This window comes from Saccostrea cucullata, unplaced genomic scaffold (genome assembly GCF_032062105.1).
Source record: "Saccostrea cucullata isolate Sc308-1 unplaced genomic scaffold, CSIRO_AGI_Scuc_v1 ctg286, whole genome shotgun sequence".
Taxonomy (NCBI): Eukaryota; Metazoa; Mollusca; class Bivalvia; order Ostreida; family Ostreidae; genus Saccostrea; species Saccostrea cuccullata.
In genome coordinates, this window is record NW_026929666.1 from 312,441 (window position 1) to 329,927 (window position 17,487).

General features: G+C 34.3%; 1 protein-coding gene and 1 long non-coding RNA gene across 3 annotated transcripts; both read right to left on the minus strand.

Annotated features, from left to right (window-relative positions):
- Positions 1–763: 763 nt before the first annotated feature.
- On the minus strand, positions 764–14,327 carry LOC134281700 (coatomer subunit beta-like). Its single transcript, XM_062764136.1, is given in 22 exon segments — positions 764–931; positions 1,328–1,563; positions 1,971–2,090; positions 2,313–2,390; positions 2,393–2,486; positions 2,802–2,957; positions 3,237–3,308; positions 3,452–3,572; positions 5,401–5,506; positions 5,664–5,718; positions 6,912–7,008; positions 7,293–7,438; positions 7,780–7,923; positions 8,038–8,145; positions 8,268–8,387; positions 8,508–8,645; positions 8,868–8,960; positions 9,100–9,214; positions 9,465–9,634; positions 9,963–10,192; positions 10,591–10,699; positions 14,258–14,327. Coding segments are annotated over 21 exon segments (2,631 nt in total). The 5' UTR covers positions 10,685–10,699; positions 14,258–14,327; the 3' UTR covers positions 764–793.
- A 609-nt stretch (positions 14,328–14,936) lies between these two features.
- On the minus strand, positions 14,937–17,486 carry LOC134281702 (uncharacterized). Of its 2 annotated transcripts, none has more exons than XR_009995144.1 (3): positions 17,386–17,486; positions 15,857–15,978; positions 14,937–15,279 (listed from the first exon to the last, which is right to left on the minus strand). It is a non-coding gene; the product is annotated as an uncharacterized LOC134281702 (long non-coding RNA). The 2 variants fall into 2 exon arrangements; XR_009995145.1 differs by lacking the exon at positions 17,386–17,486 and adding an exon at positions 17,084–17,249.
- Between the last annotated feature and the right edge of the window lies 1 nt (position 17,487).

The window sequence follows — 17,487 nt, forward strand, 5'->3', positions numbered from 1 at the left end:
TTCCACAACAATATGAATAGCACACATATGACTTTAAGTCTGTAATGTCTTCTTCAGCAGACACTCCTCTACTGACTTTTAGTGATACTCTTCTGGGACAGATTAATCTTGTGTCCCATACTCAAAGCTATACCCTAAAAAAAGAAACAAAGAATGGTTATTTTTCATGTTATGTCAAATAACAAACAACATTTATGGCAATCTTCTGTTTTCCCTCCCTGAAAATGGGCAATAAATAAGTGGATTTGCATCATTAGAAACTCATGGTTATTTAAGTTTCTTTAAATGCTCCATGAAGCAGCATTAACACCATGGTTTTTCTTAAGGACAGACGAGACGTTCCTCAATAAAATATAATTTTTTCCAAGACTTTGTCATTGAAGAAATATTACTTTAACATGTAAATCAGTCTGACAACATTTTTAAATTGAAGTTCCATTACCAGGCATTTGTGACAGATGAAACACAGATAATGGGCATTTCTTACATACATCAGCACACTTAAGTTAAAGGTTAAGGTCAGCCAAAGTTCACTTTTTTAGTGTTGCAAAATTTTTAAAACAATTTGAAACAAAAAGACTCGGGAATTTTTCATGTAAAGTCAAAAAATTACAATTTTGTTCTATTTTTCATAAAATGGGCAGATATACAAATCAGAAATTTGAAGTTTCTCGTCCATGTTTCATAACAAAGACCTTAATGATGGTGAAGATAATGTTTTACCAATATAATACCTTGTGAAGGTAAGAATCTGAAACTAAAATCGCTTCTCTTACCTGACTTTTGCCCTGATTCAGATGTGACCTTGAACTGGGGCATATCTGAACAGATGGGCAGGTTTCTCAATGCTAAGATTTGCCAGCACGTTTTCTCCAAAGATAGACTTGGCATACAAGTTAGCCGCCATAAATCCACAGTCACCTTGTAATGCCTGAAGGGAAGACATCAAATCAGTATAAATGTGGTTACACTTCACAATAAAATAATATGTCTTCTTTCAGATTTGCAGTTATAAATCTTGATGTAAATTTTACATTTTTATTTATAAAATAAAAATTTTAATTCCAGTCAAGAATTTTTTTTTTTTATTCTGCAAAAGTAAAGATGTGTTCAAACTACAAGTTTGAATAAATTTTTACTTATAATCTTTTCATTGTTTACATTCAAGTAATAACATTTTTTTAATGAAAATGTTATATACATCTTAAAATAAAGACAATTTTAGCATATGTTGTTGTACGAATTAGTCAGAAACTACTTTTTTAACTTGACAATATCTAAGGGGAAAATCAAACATATAGTTATTATCAAAGGATAGAAACATTACCTTTTCAGGAGTGAGACACCTCATGTTGGTCATCTTGATGACGTGCTGTAAGAACTCGGCGAGATCTGAGACATTGGTATTGACGGCCACCTTGTTCTCCCACTCAAACTCCGCCCACATCTGTCGGAATTCCGTGTCGTCACAGGAGGCGGGGACGATGTAATCCATGATGTCAATGTGGATGTCGTTCAGCACCACACAGTTACGGTCACTTCCTGCTCCGCTGACATCGTACACTGAAATTTAATTGCCATATTCATTAACAGTTTTAATTACAGTATTATGTGTAATGCTGTATCTTTTTGTTTCCTGTTAAATACTTTATTTTCACAATACACAGATAAATAGAATCACATACATGTGAATAAATTTTAATTTGAGATTTGCATACATATACCTAATAAATAGTGATACATATTATAAAATTGAGAAAAACAAATGACTATATGTAGTGCAGAAATACAGTGTACTAAAATAAAGATATGCAGAATCAAAGCTGTATGCAGTATTGCTTACAAGGAATGCTTCACATCATTAACAATTCAATACATAGTTTTGTTTCAAGTGTCAATCATAAATACAATGCTTTTTACATTTATCTTTTCAAAACATTAAACTGCTTTAAGTAAACTGTGCAACATACCAATATTTCCAAATATGATTCCATTTTCTGTGGAAGCTACTTTAACATTAGCTTTAATGTTACAGAAATCATGGGGTGCCATGGTCATCGGTGTGGGTTTTTCTACCAACTTCAGGTCACCTAAAATCAAAATTTTTCATTCATTACTGTTTATTTCAAGCAAATTATAACAAATCATTTCTAATTAAATTAAGTTCTTAGCAATGTATCCTATCTTTTCTGTGGTCAAAATTTACAAATTAACATAATACTTACATGTTACAAGTAGCTATCTACAGTCTTCTGTAAGTTGTTGAGTCTGTCTCATTTTTTACATTGATCGGCGTAACAAATAACACTTACCTAGAGTAGCTAGCTCTACAGTCAGATTCTGTAATGTGTCAGAGGTCTGGTTGACCACCAGTATATCTAGTACACTTACCTAGAGTAGCTAGCTCTACAGTCAGATTCTGTAATAAGCTGTGCAAACATTATAGGATCGTCAGCTTGTACCTTCACAGCTCTCTTCTCAGAGGCCTGAAAACAGGAGGAAAATCATAAATAACACAAAAAAAACTTAAGGCATGAAAAAATCTTCATACTTTTCTTGTTGCTGCTTTTTTTTAAATTTTTGTTTTCAAGGAATTATGAGATTCATGTCCTCCATGAATTGTAAATTTTCAAGTAGAGAACTTGGTCAATAAAGTGCAAGGACTTGATCAATAACATCAAAACCAATCTCAAACCAATATTTTTTTCAAGTGAAGAAAGATGTACTCCCATGAAAATATGTGATTTTATAGAAGTGTACTTTTACACCATGTACAGTGTATCCACAATATCTCTGCTGACCTTTTGTAATTCCTTTTCTTCCTCCATTTTGGCTGTCAGCATCATGGAGAGGGACTGTCTACAATCTCTGTTGAAGATCTCCCCCATCATCGGAGTTTTCTCGGCCAGAACTCTCAGACAGGTGGCTATTCTATCCACATCATCGTCAGTTATTGGCTAAAAATATAATGGAGGATAACATTTAAAATGAATTAGACATAGTTCAATAAATCTTGTTATCTGCTAAAATCACAGTAGAGGATAACATTTCAATGAATTTGAAATAGGATTAAAATTAAAATAAATTATATTGCACCAAGAAAAAATTTATAAAGAGGAATGCTCAGCTTAAAATCTACATAATAACTAATTTTTCAATGAACTAGATAAATTTACTTGACTTTAAGTCAGACAATTTGAAAACCATACTATTGTGAAAAAAAAAATGATTCTCACCTTTGTGGGCAGTCCAGACTTTCCAAGATGAATGATGGCTGCCATGATCAACATAGACTCAGCCACTAAGGACTATAAATAAATATTAGAATCTTTAAATAAAATGAAAGATTTCCTTTCACCAGAAAATACCGAGATAATCATCCATAATCAACCATTTCCCATTTGCTACCTCTTTAATAAAATTTATATGATAGGTAAGGTGTTGAGCTTACATTTTGCCTTTTCAAGTCTGGAGTATTAGCAATATACTTCAGGGCCAGTTTTGTCAGTGTGGTAGCCAGGGCAGCTCCTACAAAGAAGTCTCCATCCATCATGTACTGCCTCATTGGGGGTCTGTAATAAAAATGTTGTGTCAAATGCTTCCAATGACTAAAATATAACAAGAGGCCCATGGGCCACATCGCTCACCTGAGTCACTTGGGTGATGCAGATCTTTACCAGATGCCCCCTCTTGCTATACCTATCATGCCCAACAGCCCCCTTCCCTTTTTTATTTTAAAACTTTAGAATCTACACTACTCAAGGATGCTTCCACATAAGTTTCAGTTTTCCTGGCCCAGTGGTTCTTGATAAGAAGATTTTTAAAGATTTGTTCTATATTTTTCTATTTAAAACTTGGAATTCCCTATTGTGGCCCCGCCCACCCCAGGGGTCATGATTTCAACAATTTAATATCTACACTACCAAAGGATGCTCCAACATAAGATTCAGCTTTCCTGGCCCAGTGGTTCTTGAGAAGAAGATTTATAAAGATTTGTTCTATATATTTCTATGTAAAACTTGGATTCCCTATTGTGGGCCCGCCCTACCCCCAGGGGTCATGATTTTTAAAATTTTACACTATCTAAGGATGCTTCCACATAAGATTCAGCTTTCCTGGCCCAGTGGTTCTTGAGAAGAAGATTTATTAAGATTTGTTCTATATATTTCTATGTAAAACTTGGATTCCCTATTGTGGCTCCGCCCTACCCCCAGGGGTCATGATTTTTACAATTTAATATCTACACTACCCAAGGATGCTCCCACATAAGTTTCAGCTTTCCTGGCCCAGTGGTTCTTGAGAAGAAGATATATAAAGATTTGTTCTATATATTTCTATGTAAAACTTGGAATTCCATATTGTGGCCCCGCCCTACCCCCAGGGGTCATGATTTTTACAATTTATTATCTACACTACCCAAGGATGCTCCCACATAAGTTTCAGCTTTCCTGGCCCAGTGGTTCTTGAGAAGAAGATTTTTAAAGATTTGTTCTATATATTTCTATGTAAAACTTGGATTCCCTATTGTGGCCCTGCCCTACCCCCGGGGGTCACGATTTTAACAATTTAAAATCTACACTACCCAAGGATGCTCCCACACAAGTTTCAGCTTTCCTGGCCCGGTGGTTCTTGAGAAGAAGATTTTTTAGTGACCCCACCCTATTTTTGCCTTTTCTTGATTATCTCCCTTTGTAAGGGGACTTGGCCCTTCATTTCTACAATTTAAACTCCCCTTTACCTAAGGATGCTTTGTAGCAAGTTTGGTTAAAATTGGCCCATTGGTTCTTGAGAAGAAGTCGAAAATGTGAAAAGTTTACAGACGGACGGACAGACGGACAGCTAGACGGACAGACGGACGGACGACGGACAAAATGTGATCAGAAAAGCTCACTTGAGCCTTCGGCTCAGGTGAGCTAAAAAGCTATATAATTTTGCACCTGTGGAGCTTAGCAAAATAGAGTTAAGATTCTCTTTCTATGCTATATTAACAGTTTTAAATCAAAGGTCATGAACTCTTCTTTCTTAAAGTAAAATATGCTTATGGTGAAGTGCCAGGGGTGAGCAATTTTGTATTGATATAAACATAATTTGTTATATCCATTAAGTTAATATAAAAACTCCTCAGAATGAAAATCACTTCAACAAAAGTGAAAATTCTGTATTCCCTGTAACAGTGATTACTATAGATTGCCTGTCCATCATTGTCAAATGCTATTTGTAGCACCTGTTCACTTGATAAGGCACTGCAGATACAATACCTTTAATAAGGATCAAATGAGTGAAAAAGTGACTTCTCTAAGATTTTTCCACCTTGCATATATAGCAGAATGATCTTCATGTCATATAATTTATGAATGAGGAAGTACATATTATTCTATTAAATGATTCAGTAAAGCCTACCTCTCTTCCTTCTTTGCTGAGGATGAAGCAGTACTAAATGCACTCTGTGTGGCGTAGGTACCATCAGCCGTCACCAGCTTCTGTACCTGTCCTCCCGACTGCATCTCTGTCAACAACATTCAAACCAATTAGTATCTCAAAATCTAGTTTCTCGAAAACCAAATATACCTGTGCTTTAAAGATTTGTGCATAATGAATTGAAAAGAATCAAAGACTGTGTGTTAATCTAGGACCAAAAAGGACTTAAATAAGGAAAAACTGACCATCTTCTTCCACTTCTCCCGCTGCTTTCTTAATCTCATCATCCACAATTGGAATCTACAAAATACATGCATTAAAGTGTATAATACAGAACATCAAAATCATCAGTAAAGCTAATAATTTATAAGTTTTCATGACCAGGATAACAACAAACGTTCAAATGTACATGATATATATTAGGGATGTCAACGAGTACCCGGTTAACCGGGTACTCGATCGAACGTCCGAGTATCGAATACTAAAATCAGTACTCGGTTACTCGGATGTATATTTTTGAATATTTCTTAGCTTATTTATTAATGCATTAAACAATCTGTTTTAAAAGGTAAAATACTCATTGCACTTGTACATACAGTAATTAGGGTTTCCTACTCCTCTAAATGACCGTTATCGCCCGTGGCAGTGTTTATACAGTAATTATCGTGACCAAGCACCTGTAACCTGGCTTTTCTCACCTTTGGCTGTCTTCTACCCTTATTTTTGATTAACTTTAATTATTTGTTTTCACTGAACATCGTTTAAGGTCTATTATGATTTGATAAATTTGACATTCTTGTTAATTCTGCGAGAAGTCTTATAAAAATTCTCGGGAAAAGAGACAGATGATATTGCCCGCGCGATTGTTGATATGGTCGTGTTTGATTACGTGCCAATACAAATGGTTGAAGCCAAAGGCTTAAAAAAACATGTCCATCATTGCACCAAACTACAAAATACCGTCCCATAATACTAGAAAATCTATGTTCGAAATGTGTATTAAAACCGTAAATCCGCTCTGTTAGGCGAACTTGATCAAGTTCAAGTTAAACTGTACGACTGATACCTGGACGTCAAACGCAACAAAGAGTTACATTACAATATACGGAGCAGATTAATTTTTGAAACAAAAAATCTGTGAACTACTTATGATTTTATTTCTTGTGTTTATCTGATGGATAAATTGAACATTAACGATGCTATATTAAATTTCATCGAGCACGAAGTGCTCATCGTTGTTACAACAGAAATACACTAACGGGTAAACCTCCTATCAAAGCATGTGGTTTTATTTCTACAAGAGTTTACAATGTTTACTTGTTCATATTTATATACACTTTTACCGAGTACCCGGGTACTCGATCGGAAAAACGTCCGAGTAACCGAGTATTTAAAATTGACCGATTTGACATCCCTAATATATATATATGCATAATAAAAAAGTATGTGATACAGTATAAATGGACACTACAATTTGGATATGTTATTCCTACCTCTCCAAGAGCCTGTCTGATCATAGTCATCACATTCTGTATATCCTCATTAGATTCACAGTACTCTCCCAAAATCCACAAGGCAGCTCTATGAATCCTGAAGCAGGACAAAAAAAAAGAGATCAAATAATTTTCATCCCACAAATAATATTGGAAAAAAATTACAATCAAATTATTTTATCGCAAAGATCATCCGGGAAAAATTTCAATCATGGCATTTTCATTAAACAGAGCATCTTGGCAAAAAAATACAAATAATACATTATTATCACATAGATCAGCTGTGCAAAAAATTATCATCAAAGCATTTACAAAATAAAAACAACAGGGTAAAGTGTGGATACTAAAAGAAACCAGTGAAACTTGATGGAGTGCACTTACTTCATGGCTTTGATGGAGGGGAAGACTTCCTGTAGCTTACTGATGATCAGTCCCCTCAGAGACTCAAATCTCTGGATGGCCTCCCGAACAAAGACCAGCACGTCTAAAGCAGCAAGCTCATTCTGGTCTCCCAGGAACTCTATCAACTGTTTGCAGGAGAACAAAAATGATTCTCAATTTTTCCTTTATAATGTATTATGAGTTATTTTTCATTATCTTTCTTTGGTAGATAACAATTTGAAGCCATGAAAAGAAATTATTCTTAGACTTTCCACTGAATCGCATAATTTTTATTTTCCATGAATACATTTTTTTTTCAAATTCTCAAACAGAATTCACAAATTGATATATTTAGAGCTCAATTTTATGTCCAACCCCACCCCACCAATTTGAAATAAGTGAAGAACTACATAAATTACTGATTTTTTCATTATCAGGATATTTCATTCTCATGAATGTATTTTTCCAGTTTTAACATAGAACATACCACAGGTATAATGGTGGTGGCAATATCCTGGAATTTGATACAACACTGATGGAGGGTTCTGACCAGCAGCTGTCGGTACTTCCCTGTGTCCTCATGTTCTACATTGTTAGTCTTTACCACTTCTTTTTTGAGCACCAGGACCATCTGCGTACACAAAATCAACATTTATCAAAACATACTTTCTACATAAGCTCAGAAAACACTGTATTCAACTTAGAAAATATAATTTTTGGACAATAATTTTGTTGTAGACCTTACCTCTTCAATGTTCCTTGAGGACACAAGGTCAAGGGCCAGGGTCAAGGTCTTTTTCCTTACTTCTAAATCAGGGGCACTGAGGACTCTCAAAATATCCATCACAAGGTCCTAAGAAAGATGAATATACATCAATTTTAAACATCATAATAATGCATTTGTGTCTAAAATTATACAACAATCTACACATTAAAAATGGACTTGATAGCGAGTCCTTTCTACAGAGAACATACCTGCAAGACTTTCTCATGGGCAGGTACCTCCTTCAGTGCAATCAGTCGATCCAACACAATTAGTTTGACATTGTTATCACTTTCTTTGATGATCAGTTCAATGTAACAGCTAGCGGCAGCCTGAATAATGAACAAACAATTGTTGACTTCATGTCTTTTTCATGATTTTATGCATAATTCTAATAAAAAATTTTCTCCATTTGAGATCATAAGAAAAAATACAAATAAATAGTTGTTTACCTTGACTGCTGTAGGGGCACTAGACAAGGTGACTAGGGTACCAGCTGCCTCGTAGCGAACAGCGGGACTCTGGGAGTTCAGGAGGTTGTAAATACAGCGGATAAAACGAGCTCTCTCAGAGGGGTTATTGTGACAGACCTGCAAGATTAAAATCATTTATAAACTAACAATTTCTTAACATCATATTCCTCAATCTTCTTCTGTCTTTTCAAATGTTATTTCATATTAATTTCGGAATAGATTTCAAATTTTACCATTTGTAACAGTGAGAAATGCATGTTCTTGGACAAAATATTGCTTACAATTATTCATTATCAGTAAGGTTTCAATGTTTATCATTTATTTTAGGGAATAACTTGCTTTATAGATCAGCTCCACAATAACCAGCTGTAGAATGTCCCCAAAGGAGTTGACCTGGTCAATACAGCTACTCAGGTAGTTCAGGGCTCTCTCCTTCAAATCAATCAGTCCAATATTTCTAAGTCATGTTTACTGCGTTAATTTTATTCTACATATTAAACAGGGATCATGAAGCTTATTTTGCTTCTGTAACACAAGGCTTTTAAAGTTGAACCTTTGGTATTCTTCTTACCTGATCTGCATGGATCAGCATCATGAAGGCGTTTCTCTTACAGGACATATCCTGCTCTCCCTCCAAGAACTTGGCAATCAGTTCAGGTGCATCTGGGATCAGGGAGTCATGGTTCCTGTTCAAAATATCAAAACAAGATTAAAGACCCTATCATTCATGTCCACTGGAATAAATTGTATCTACAAGTATGTATGAAGAACATGTGTATTTGTTAAGTTCTATAAGCTGGAAAATGGTTTTAATAAGATTCTCGGAGCAGCACTCAAATAGCTTTTAATTTTTCATGATTTTTCTTGCAAAGCTGACAATAAAGGGAAATAAACACTTTGCATAAAATGATTTTATATAGTTTTGAGGTCTGATACCTGTAGATGGTATAGATAGCCAGTACAGCATTCCTTCTGACATAGGAGTGTCGATGCTCCAGACACTGTCTAATGGCGGGCATCAGGGGCTCTAACAGCTCCGCCTCCTTTAACTTACACAGGAACCTCAGGGTGGAGCCTCGGATAAACTCATTGGGATGCTGCAAATCCTACAAAAATTTTAAATTGAAATGATCATATCTAGTTACCATATAACTTGTATGGACATTGGACAACCTCATTGGTTGAAATGCACAGATATTTCTCTCTTAACACAGAGCTAATTTTTTTTTTTTATAGTATACTGTATGCACAAGAAAGTTGAACAAAAGTCACAGATATATGATTGTATCATTCTTATCATTTATATGCATCTTGTCAATTGGCAATAAACTAAAGACAAATATACATTACCTACATTTAAAAAAAAAAAACAGTTTAAGTAAATATTAATAAGCTTTTTCTCCATATAAAATAATAAAATCAAAATATACCAACCTTTCTGTAGGCATCACAGACCAGAATCATCTCGTGTAACATCTTGCCGTCAGGTGTATATTTAGGGACCACCTCCCAGAAGATCAGCAATAACTTCTTGATCATGTGATCCTGGATTGGCATGACAAATCTAATAATAGCCATCAACAAAGAGGGGAGTTTCTCTCCATTCAGAATCTGTTGGATTGTCTTTTTCAGTGCCTCTGTCTTGGTCTTAATGTCTCCTTTTTCTAAGATGTAAAAATAATATATGTTAATTTTTTTAGTCACTCTTTGTTCCATTATATTGCATGTTTCAAAATTATTTAGAATCTATCTGATGCTGGGTTTACATAGAGATAAAAAAAAAATTATTCTCCCATTTTTTCCTTTCATCTTTGTATTTTAAACAAATACAATTAAACTTTGTCACATCAGACTCAATGGGACCGAGAAAAATTTCAGATACTTTGAAATATCTGAGGATTTGAGATTTCCAGGGTTGAATACTACTGAAATTAAAGACTGAGAGTTCCAATTCCAAATCACTTTGACATCAATAGTATTCAAGATATTCATACTTGAGATACCAAAATGTATTTCCTGAAATCTGAGGTTGTTTTTCATTAAAATTAAAGTATAAACTGACCTAAATCCTGTCTAAGCTGCAACTCAGTTGGAGGCTCTGCGTCAGAGGGAATGTTGATCAGGGTATAACATGGCTGCTCTGCCAACGTGGCCATCTTGTCAGCTTTACTCTGTTAAATAGGCTAAAATCATTAAAATCACAAAAAAAAACAAAATTTACTGTGTTTAATTAGTTATAAGAAATCAAGTTGAAATACGAAAAATGATAAATGCAATTTATGAACACAAAGTTTATGATGTCTATCAATGTGCACAGTTTACCACAATTTACAAATACTAGGCGTATGTATAAAATATGCATGCAGTATCTTTCATGATGATTGATCTATATATGCAGTATTCTCAGATCTATGTTGTCAATCAAAACACCAACACCAGGTTTGCTAAATGAATTTTTTCTTTTATGATAGCAAATAAAATTGGGTGAAAAATACAAAACTTAAAATCTAATTGTTTAAACACTTACAATTAAAAGAATATCAGAAGATCTACAAATCATATTTGATTGGTCTATCGTGGCTATCTAATAAATGCATTTATTTCTTTCCCAGATTACTTACCATCTTTAATATGTGATTAACTATAAACATGAAAATTGTACATTGTCAAAGAAACATGTGAAGTGCTGCTGGCAATATTAATGTGCAGTGTTTTCCCTTTATTTTAAAGTAAAGGGTTAGAGTTCAGTTGTAACAGGCATGGGGCTGAGGTTTATGAAGAAAATCTCTGTGGACCTATATATAACAACAAATTTTTATTTCAAAGCAGCATTTTTGTCAATTGAAGTGGTCAGTTTGGCCGGTAGCCGGTTTTTAGAGAAAACAAATATGGCTCTTAAAACAACACCTGAGCAAAGAAGAATTTAGACTGTACACATTATCAGCTAGATCTAAATGATATTTTTCCTGTAGTATCCCCTGAACCCATAATCTTTTGAAAACTGCCTATCATTGCTAACTATGCATGGCAGTATCAACAAAAGCTTTCAAATAGGAAAAAAGTTACTACCATACTTTTATTAATGGAGAGCAGATTAGATTGTTGATTTAACACTCTTTGATTTTTGGTTTTTTTGCTATAGAAATGCATTTAGCCTAAAATGTCGTGACGTCAAGCTCTTGATATTCTAAATGTCTTTGTGATTGAAGAGGCGGATCTAAGTTAAAAATGAATAGGAATCCAAAAATGAATACATAAATGCACTTTCTCAACAGTTGCACTGTCATCATAGTAAGCCTGTTAGTGTTAATCAACCTAATGCAATGCATTTCTTTAGCATGGATGAACTCATTAGATTGTACATTAATTATGTCAATGAAAGGTTGAAAAAGTTATGGACCAGTTATTGTCCCCTGAAATCTAGACTGGTGGTCTACCAACTGACATACCTACCTATCTGGTTGTTGTAGTAGGTCTGCCTCTTGATAGAATGTGATGATTGATAGGTTAGAGCTATTTTACTTTAACACCAAATGGGTAGGGCTGAAACGATTCACCGAAATATCGATATTGTTCGATATAAGTGCTCGGTTCAATTTTCGATTCACCATCTCGATTTTCGGTTCGATATGTTTTTTTATAATCGGGTTTGGTTAACTCTTTGAAATAGATCGGGTTCGATCTTATTTTAACAGTTTGACACACACGAGGGAGAAAACTGGGACGGTAAAGTATCAGAGTAGGCTGCCTCTGCTATTATTTATACGAATAAAGTGTTCTTAATCAACAGAACCACAAGTATCAGAGATGTGCAATTAACAAAAATTAAAATTATAACTACGCATGTAATACATAAAGTACAACCGGTATTTTACTCATTTCTTGCTATCAAATTCCCAACCAGTGAATATTTTCCAGGCAGCATGCTCCTCCTGTCAATAAATCTCCATAATTTTCTCCATTTTGCAGTACTTCCTGACTTATTTACTTCCAAAAACGATCGTTTTTTTCCTAATCCGAATTTCCTCCGTTTATTGTAAATACAAGCAGATATCTCATTAAATTATTTACGATCACTCAATCAACTGAAAGATCAGTGTGATTCACGTGAAATATATTTCTAGTGTATTTAAGGATTTAATATGAAAACAAAATGAATTTATTTTCATTCTAAATGAGCTAGTGCAAAATAATCAGAAAAGGAAAGATCTTCAGATATTTTTTAGCTCACCTGAGCCGAAGGCTCAAGTGAGGTTTTCTGATCAAAATTTGTCCGTTGTCTGTCGTCGTCGTCGGCGTAAACTTTTCACATTTTCATCTTCTCCTCAAGAACCACTGGGCCAATTTCAACCAAACTTGGCACAAAGTATCCTTGAGTGAAGGGGATTCAAGTTTGTTCAAAAGAAGGGCCACTCCTTTTTCCAAGGGGAGATAATCATGAATTAGAGAAAAATTATTGGCATTTTAAAAAAATCTTCTTCTCAAGAACCACTGGGCCAGGAAAGATGAAACTCGTGTGGAATCATCCTCAGGTAGTGTAGATTTAAGTTTGTTCAAGTCATGACCCCCGGGGGTAGGGCGAGGCCAAAATGGCCGATCAAAGTTTTACATAGGAATATATAGGAAAAATCTTTAAAAATCTTCTTCTCAAGAACCACTGGGCCAGGAAAGATGAAACTCATGTGGAATCATCCTCAGGTAGTGTAGATTCAAGTTTTTGTTCAAATTATGACCCCCGGGGGTAGGGCGGGGCCAAAATGGCCGATCAAAGTTTTACATAGGAATATATAGGAAAAATCTTTAAAAATCTTCTTCTCAAGAACCATTGAAACAGGAAAGATGAAACCCAAGTGAAATTATCCTCAGATAGTGTAGATTCAAGTTTGTTCAAGTCATGACCCACGGGGTAAGGGTGTGGCCAAAATGGCCGACCAAAGTTTTACATAGAAATACATAGGGAAACCTTTTTAAATCTTCTTTTCAAGTACTTCAAAGCCAGGATTAGTTATATTTGTATGGAATCATCCTCAGGTAATGTAGATTCTAGTTTGTTCAAATTATGATCCCCTTGGTGGTTAAAATTCAAGCCCCCCCCCAACTTAAGTTAACTTCAGTTCTGATCTGATGTGTTTTTTCCTAGCTGATGTGCTCAGGTGAGCGCTGTGGCCCCTGGGCCTCTTGTTTTAAATTCATTTTTATTTTCTGTCATAATCATTAATTTTATATGATTTAATTTTTTAGTGAGAATAAAATTTTAATTTTCAAAAGATTGACCTAGTACCCTGACTTTTTCGATGATTATTTTTTTTTTCAACATTTGTTTTATTTTAATTTTTGTCCCTATATTTGGGCTAATAACTTTTTACTTGGGGCTAGTAACTTTATTGCTACCACTAGCCCATGGGCTAGTACTTGAATTTTTAGATTGCATACCCCTGGTAGTATATTTCTATTGTATCACCACTTTTTACTCTTTGTTTTTTTAAATCTGAGTACGTTTTCTTTAACCTTATGAATAGTTTCGTTCTTAAATTGTATCGTATTGAAAAAATTGAATTGTGACACAAGTATTGCAATACGTGTCGTATCGTGGAGGGGGCGTATCGTTTCAGCCCTACATTTGTGTCTTAAATGCACCAAATACTATGCTTTTTTGACAATAAACAAGGAATACATCAAATTTAAAAAGTCCAAAAATATCCCAAACATCAATACTGGGTTTAATTTACCTGAAAAGGTGGTCTTTTTTCTCGAAGTTGACGTGGCCGGCTTACTACAGAAGAAATGACGTCAAAATTTGAATTTGTTATTTTCAAGATATCAAGCCCGATGGTATTTCAAGCCCCATGCATATCTACATATTTTCTGATGTATCAGGCGAAATGAAAATATTAAAAAAGAGAAATATGTATGTATTTTTTTTAATTATTTATAGCACCTTTGTTCATGCTGTAAAAAAAAACACACACACGCACAAATAAATACTGAAAATGAGCTTCGTGCAAAGTGCTTTCCCCTTTTAGAACTCTCTTTATGAAAAGAACAAAAAAGGTGTTAATCATGGCTGCTCTAAGAAGGACAAGTTTGTTGGGAAAAGAGTACCAATTAATTTCCCATAGAACTCTATACAAACCTTTTGCCCTCCAAGTAATTTACTAATTCCCGTTCAAACAAATCACTGGTATTATTTGAAAGTTCGTTCTAAGCACTTATTAAAAACACGAAAAAAAATATACCGTTCCGCGGCGTTTATAGGTCAAATTTGCAGTTATTTAGAACTTACAGAGATCGGCAGTAAATGACACCCTGCCAAAAATATCAATCCCCACTCCTACAATCTCCCCTGGTATTTCTAGAATTTTTGTAATATTCCCACATTCCATCATTTATTTAAAACATTAATATTTTTACTTTAAAATGAAAATATTTACATACCTCAATTCAGCCAATCAGGTAAAGCCTACCCATTTATTACTCTGCTTCATCTTGTTCAACCAGGAAATGATGTCAAAATCTGGGTCTTTGGTGCTCTTTTTCCTATACTTACATATTTACCTATCCCAGAATTAGTCAATTTTGTAATTTTCAAAGACCTTATACTTACCAATATACATGTATGAAATTTGAGGCCTGTCACTTCAGTGTCTTGGAATCTGTGGCCATCTTAATGAATGTCCCCTCCCTGCTGCAGGTGCTTTTCCAAAGAGTGAAAAACTTTCATTCCTGTGATGAAATCTGGATACAGTTGTCACTGTAATGAATGAAATATTTATAAAATAACATGCTTTTGTTTTTTGATGTTAATAAAATGATATAAAGTCATAATTGTGTCAATTTTTTCATAGGGGTGGAATCTACCCAGAATAAAGAAAAAAGGTCCAAAATTTGATAAATCATAATTAATTAAGCAAAATTAAAAGGTTTTAAAAAGACTGATATAGAAATTTTCTTACGCTTATGAAAAGTAAATTGTTTGAGACTCTGATATACTAAATGATTCTTATCTAACCCCTCCTGTTGCTTAAGTATATATAAAAAAGTTTCCCCACCCCCCAGTGAAAGACACTTAGAGAAATAGCAGGTGCCCCCTATTATATTTGTTTACAATTAATTCAGACAAGAGAAAATTAATACTTTTGATAACATATGAAAGTGCAGTGTCTGATAGTCTTATACAGTACAACCATAATCTACATTATTGAATTTCATGCTTTAAAAAGGGGAATTCAGATTAATTTGTAAAAAATTAAGAAATGCAATAATTGACTTAAAACCCCAAAATGTACACCACAATAAGAGGCTGAATAGTTAATAAATGAAAAATTTACCTGCAATGTACAGAAATCTGTCCGACAAAATATATCGGGTGGGTAGCGAGTCTCCATCTTCTTCTTATATAGAGAAAATGCCCCCCGCCGATCAGATACCAAGCTCTCCCGGGTCCAGGAAGCTGAAATATGAAAGTCCTCTATAGTCTTTAAATGAAAATAAATCAATAAAGTTAGTCAAATTAAGCATAAATCATAAAGAAAACAGCAATATTTTTCAAGTTTTCTGAAAAATTACCAAATTACATATCTTCTACATGGCCGAATGTTTAAAAAATGGATCCGTCAAGGGTGGAATACATGTTTTACAATTTTACATGTAATTACATGTAAATATTAGAAAAGTCAAATGTGATACATGCAGTAATGCCATTCCAATAATTCAAGAAAACAAAATCAGAAGCCTAAGGTCACAATAATTAAGATTATATCATGTTGAAATTCTACATATTTGGTTAGCTAGTCTAAGGGAAGTAACTCTAAGTACAAAAACTGGAAAGCAGTAGAAAATGAGTTGCAGAGAGTCACCCTGATGGAACAACAAAGAGCAAAAAGAGGGAAAACACATACCTTTGTGTAGCTACAATATAGAAACAACAAAGCTACAAACAGATCCCCCCGCAGTCAAAGGGGGGCAATCCAGAGGATCACATACACTACCGACATGATACGTCAAGACAGAAAATGACCTCCTTTCACATGAACACCACGAAACGCACTTTTAAGGGCCGAATAAATTATTCGAAAAGATACCAAACGTGCAGACGTATAAGAAACTAAACAAAAATTAACACCAGGCCACCATCCTACACTTCCAAAAGTACACATATATAGCAAATCATATAAATACACAATTACATGTACATGTAAAATACATACATAAATTTATGAATACATACAAACATTTATTAGAAGATCAATCTGATACATTTTCTTAACTTACCTTTCTCCTATGGCCAAGTCTACTACACATTGTTTTACCAATTTCCATCCTCTGTAACCCCCCCCCCCCCCAATCTCTACAAAAGACCCAAAATCACCTCTAACCCTAATTCCACAGATAAATAATTCAAATTTTTGCTAATTTTTCTCTCGAAATGTCTTCAATATTCAAATAAATTGCTAAAAATAACTTTTCATGACTTTCACTTTACTTTACTTATTAAAAAATGGGGTCTCTATAGGGAAAAGAGTACCAATTAATTTCCCATAGAACTCTATACAAACCTTTTGCCCTCCAAGTAATTTACTAATTCCCGTTCAAACAAATCACTGGTATTATTTGAAAGTTCGTTCTAAGCACTTATTAAAAACACGAAAAAAAATATACCGTTCCGCGGCGTTTATAGGTCAAATTTGCAGTTATTTAGAACTTACAGAGATCGGCAGTAAATGACACCCTGCCAAAAATATCAATCCCCACTCCTACAATCTCCCCTGGTATTTCTAGAATTTTTGTAATATTCCCACATTCCATCATTTATTTAAAACATTAATATTTTTACTTTAAAATGAAAATATTTACATACCTCAATTCAGCCAATCAGGTAAAGCCTACCCATTTATTACTCTGCTTCATCTTGTTCAACCAGGAAATGATGTCAAAATCTGGGTCTTTGGTGCTCTTTTTC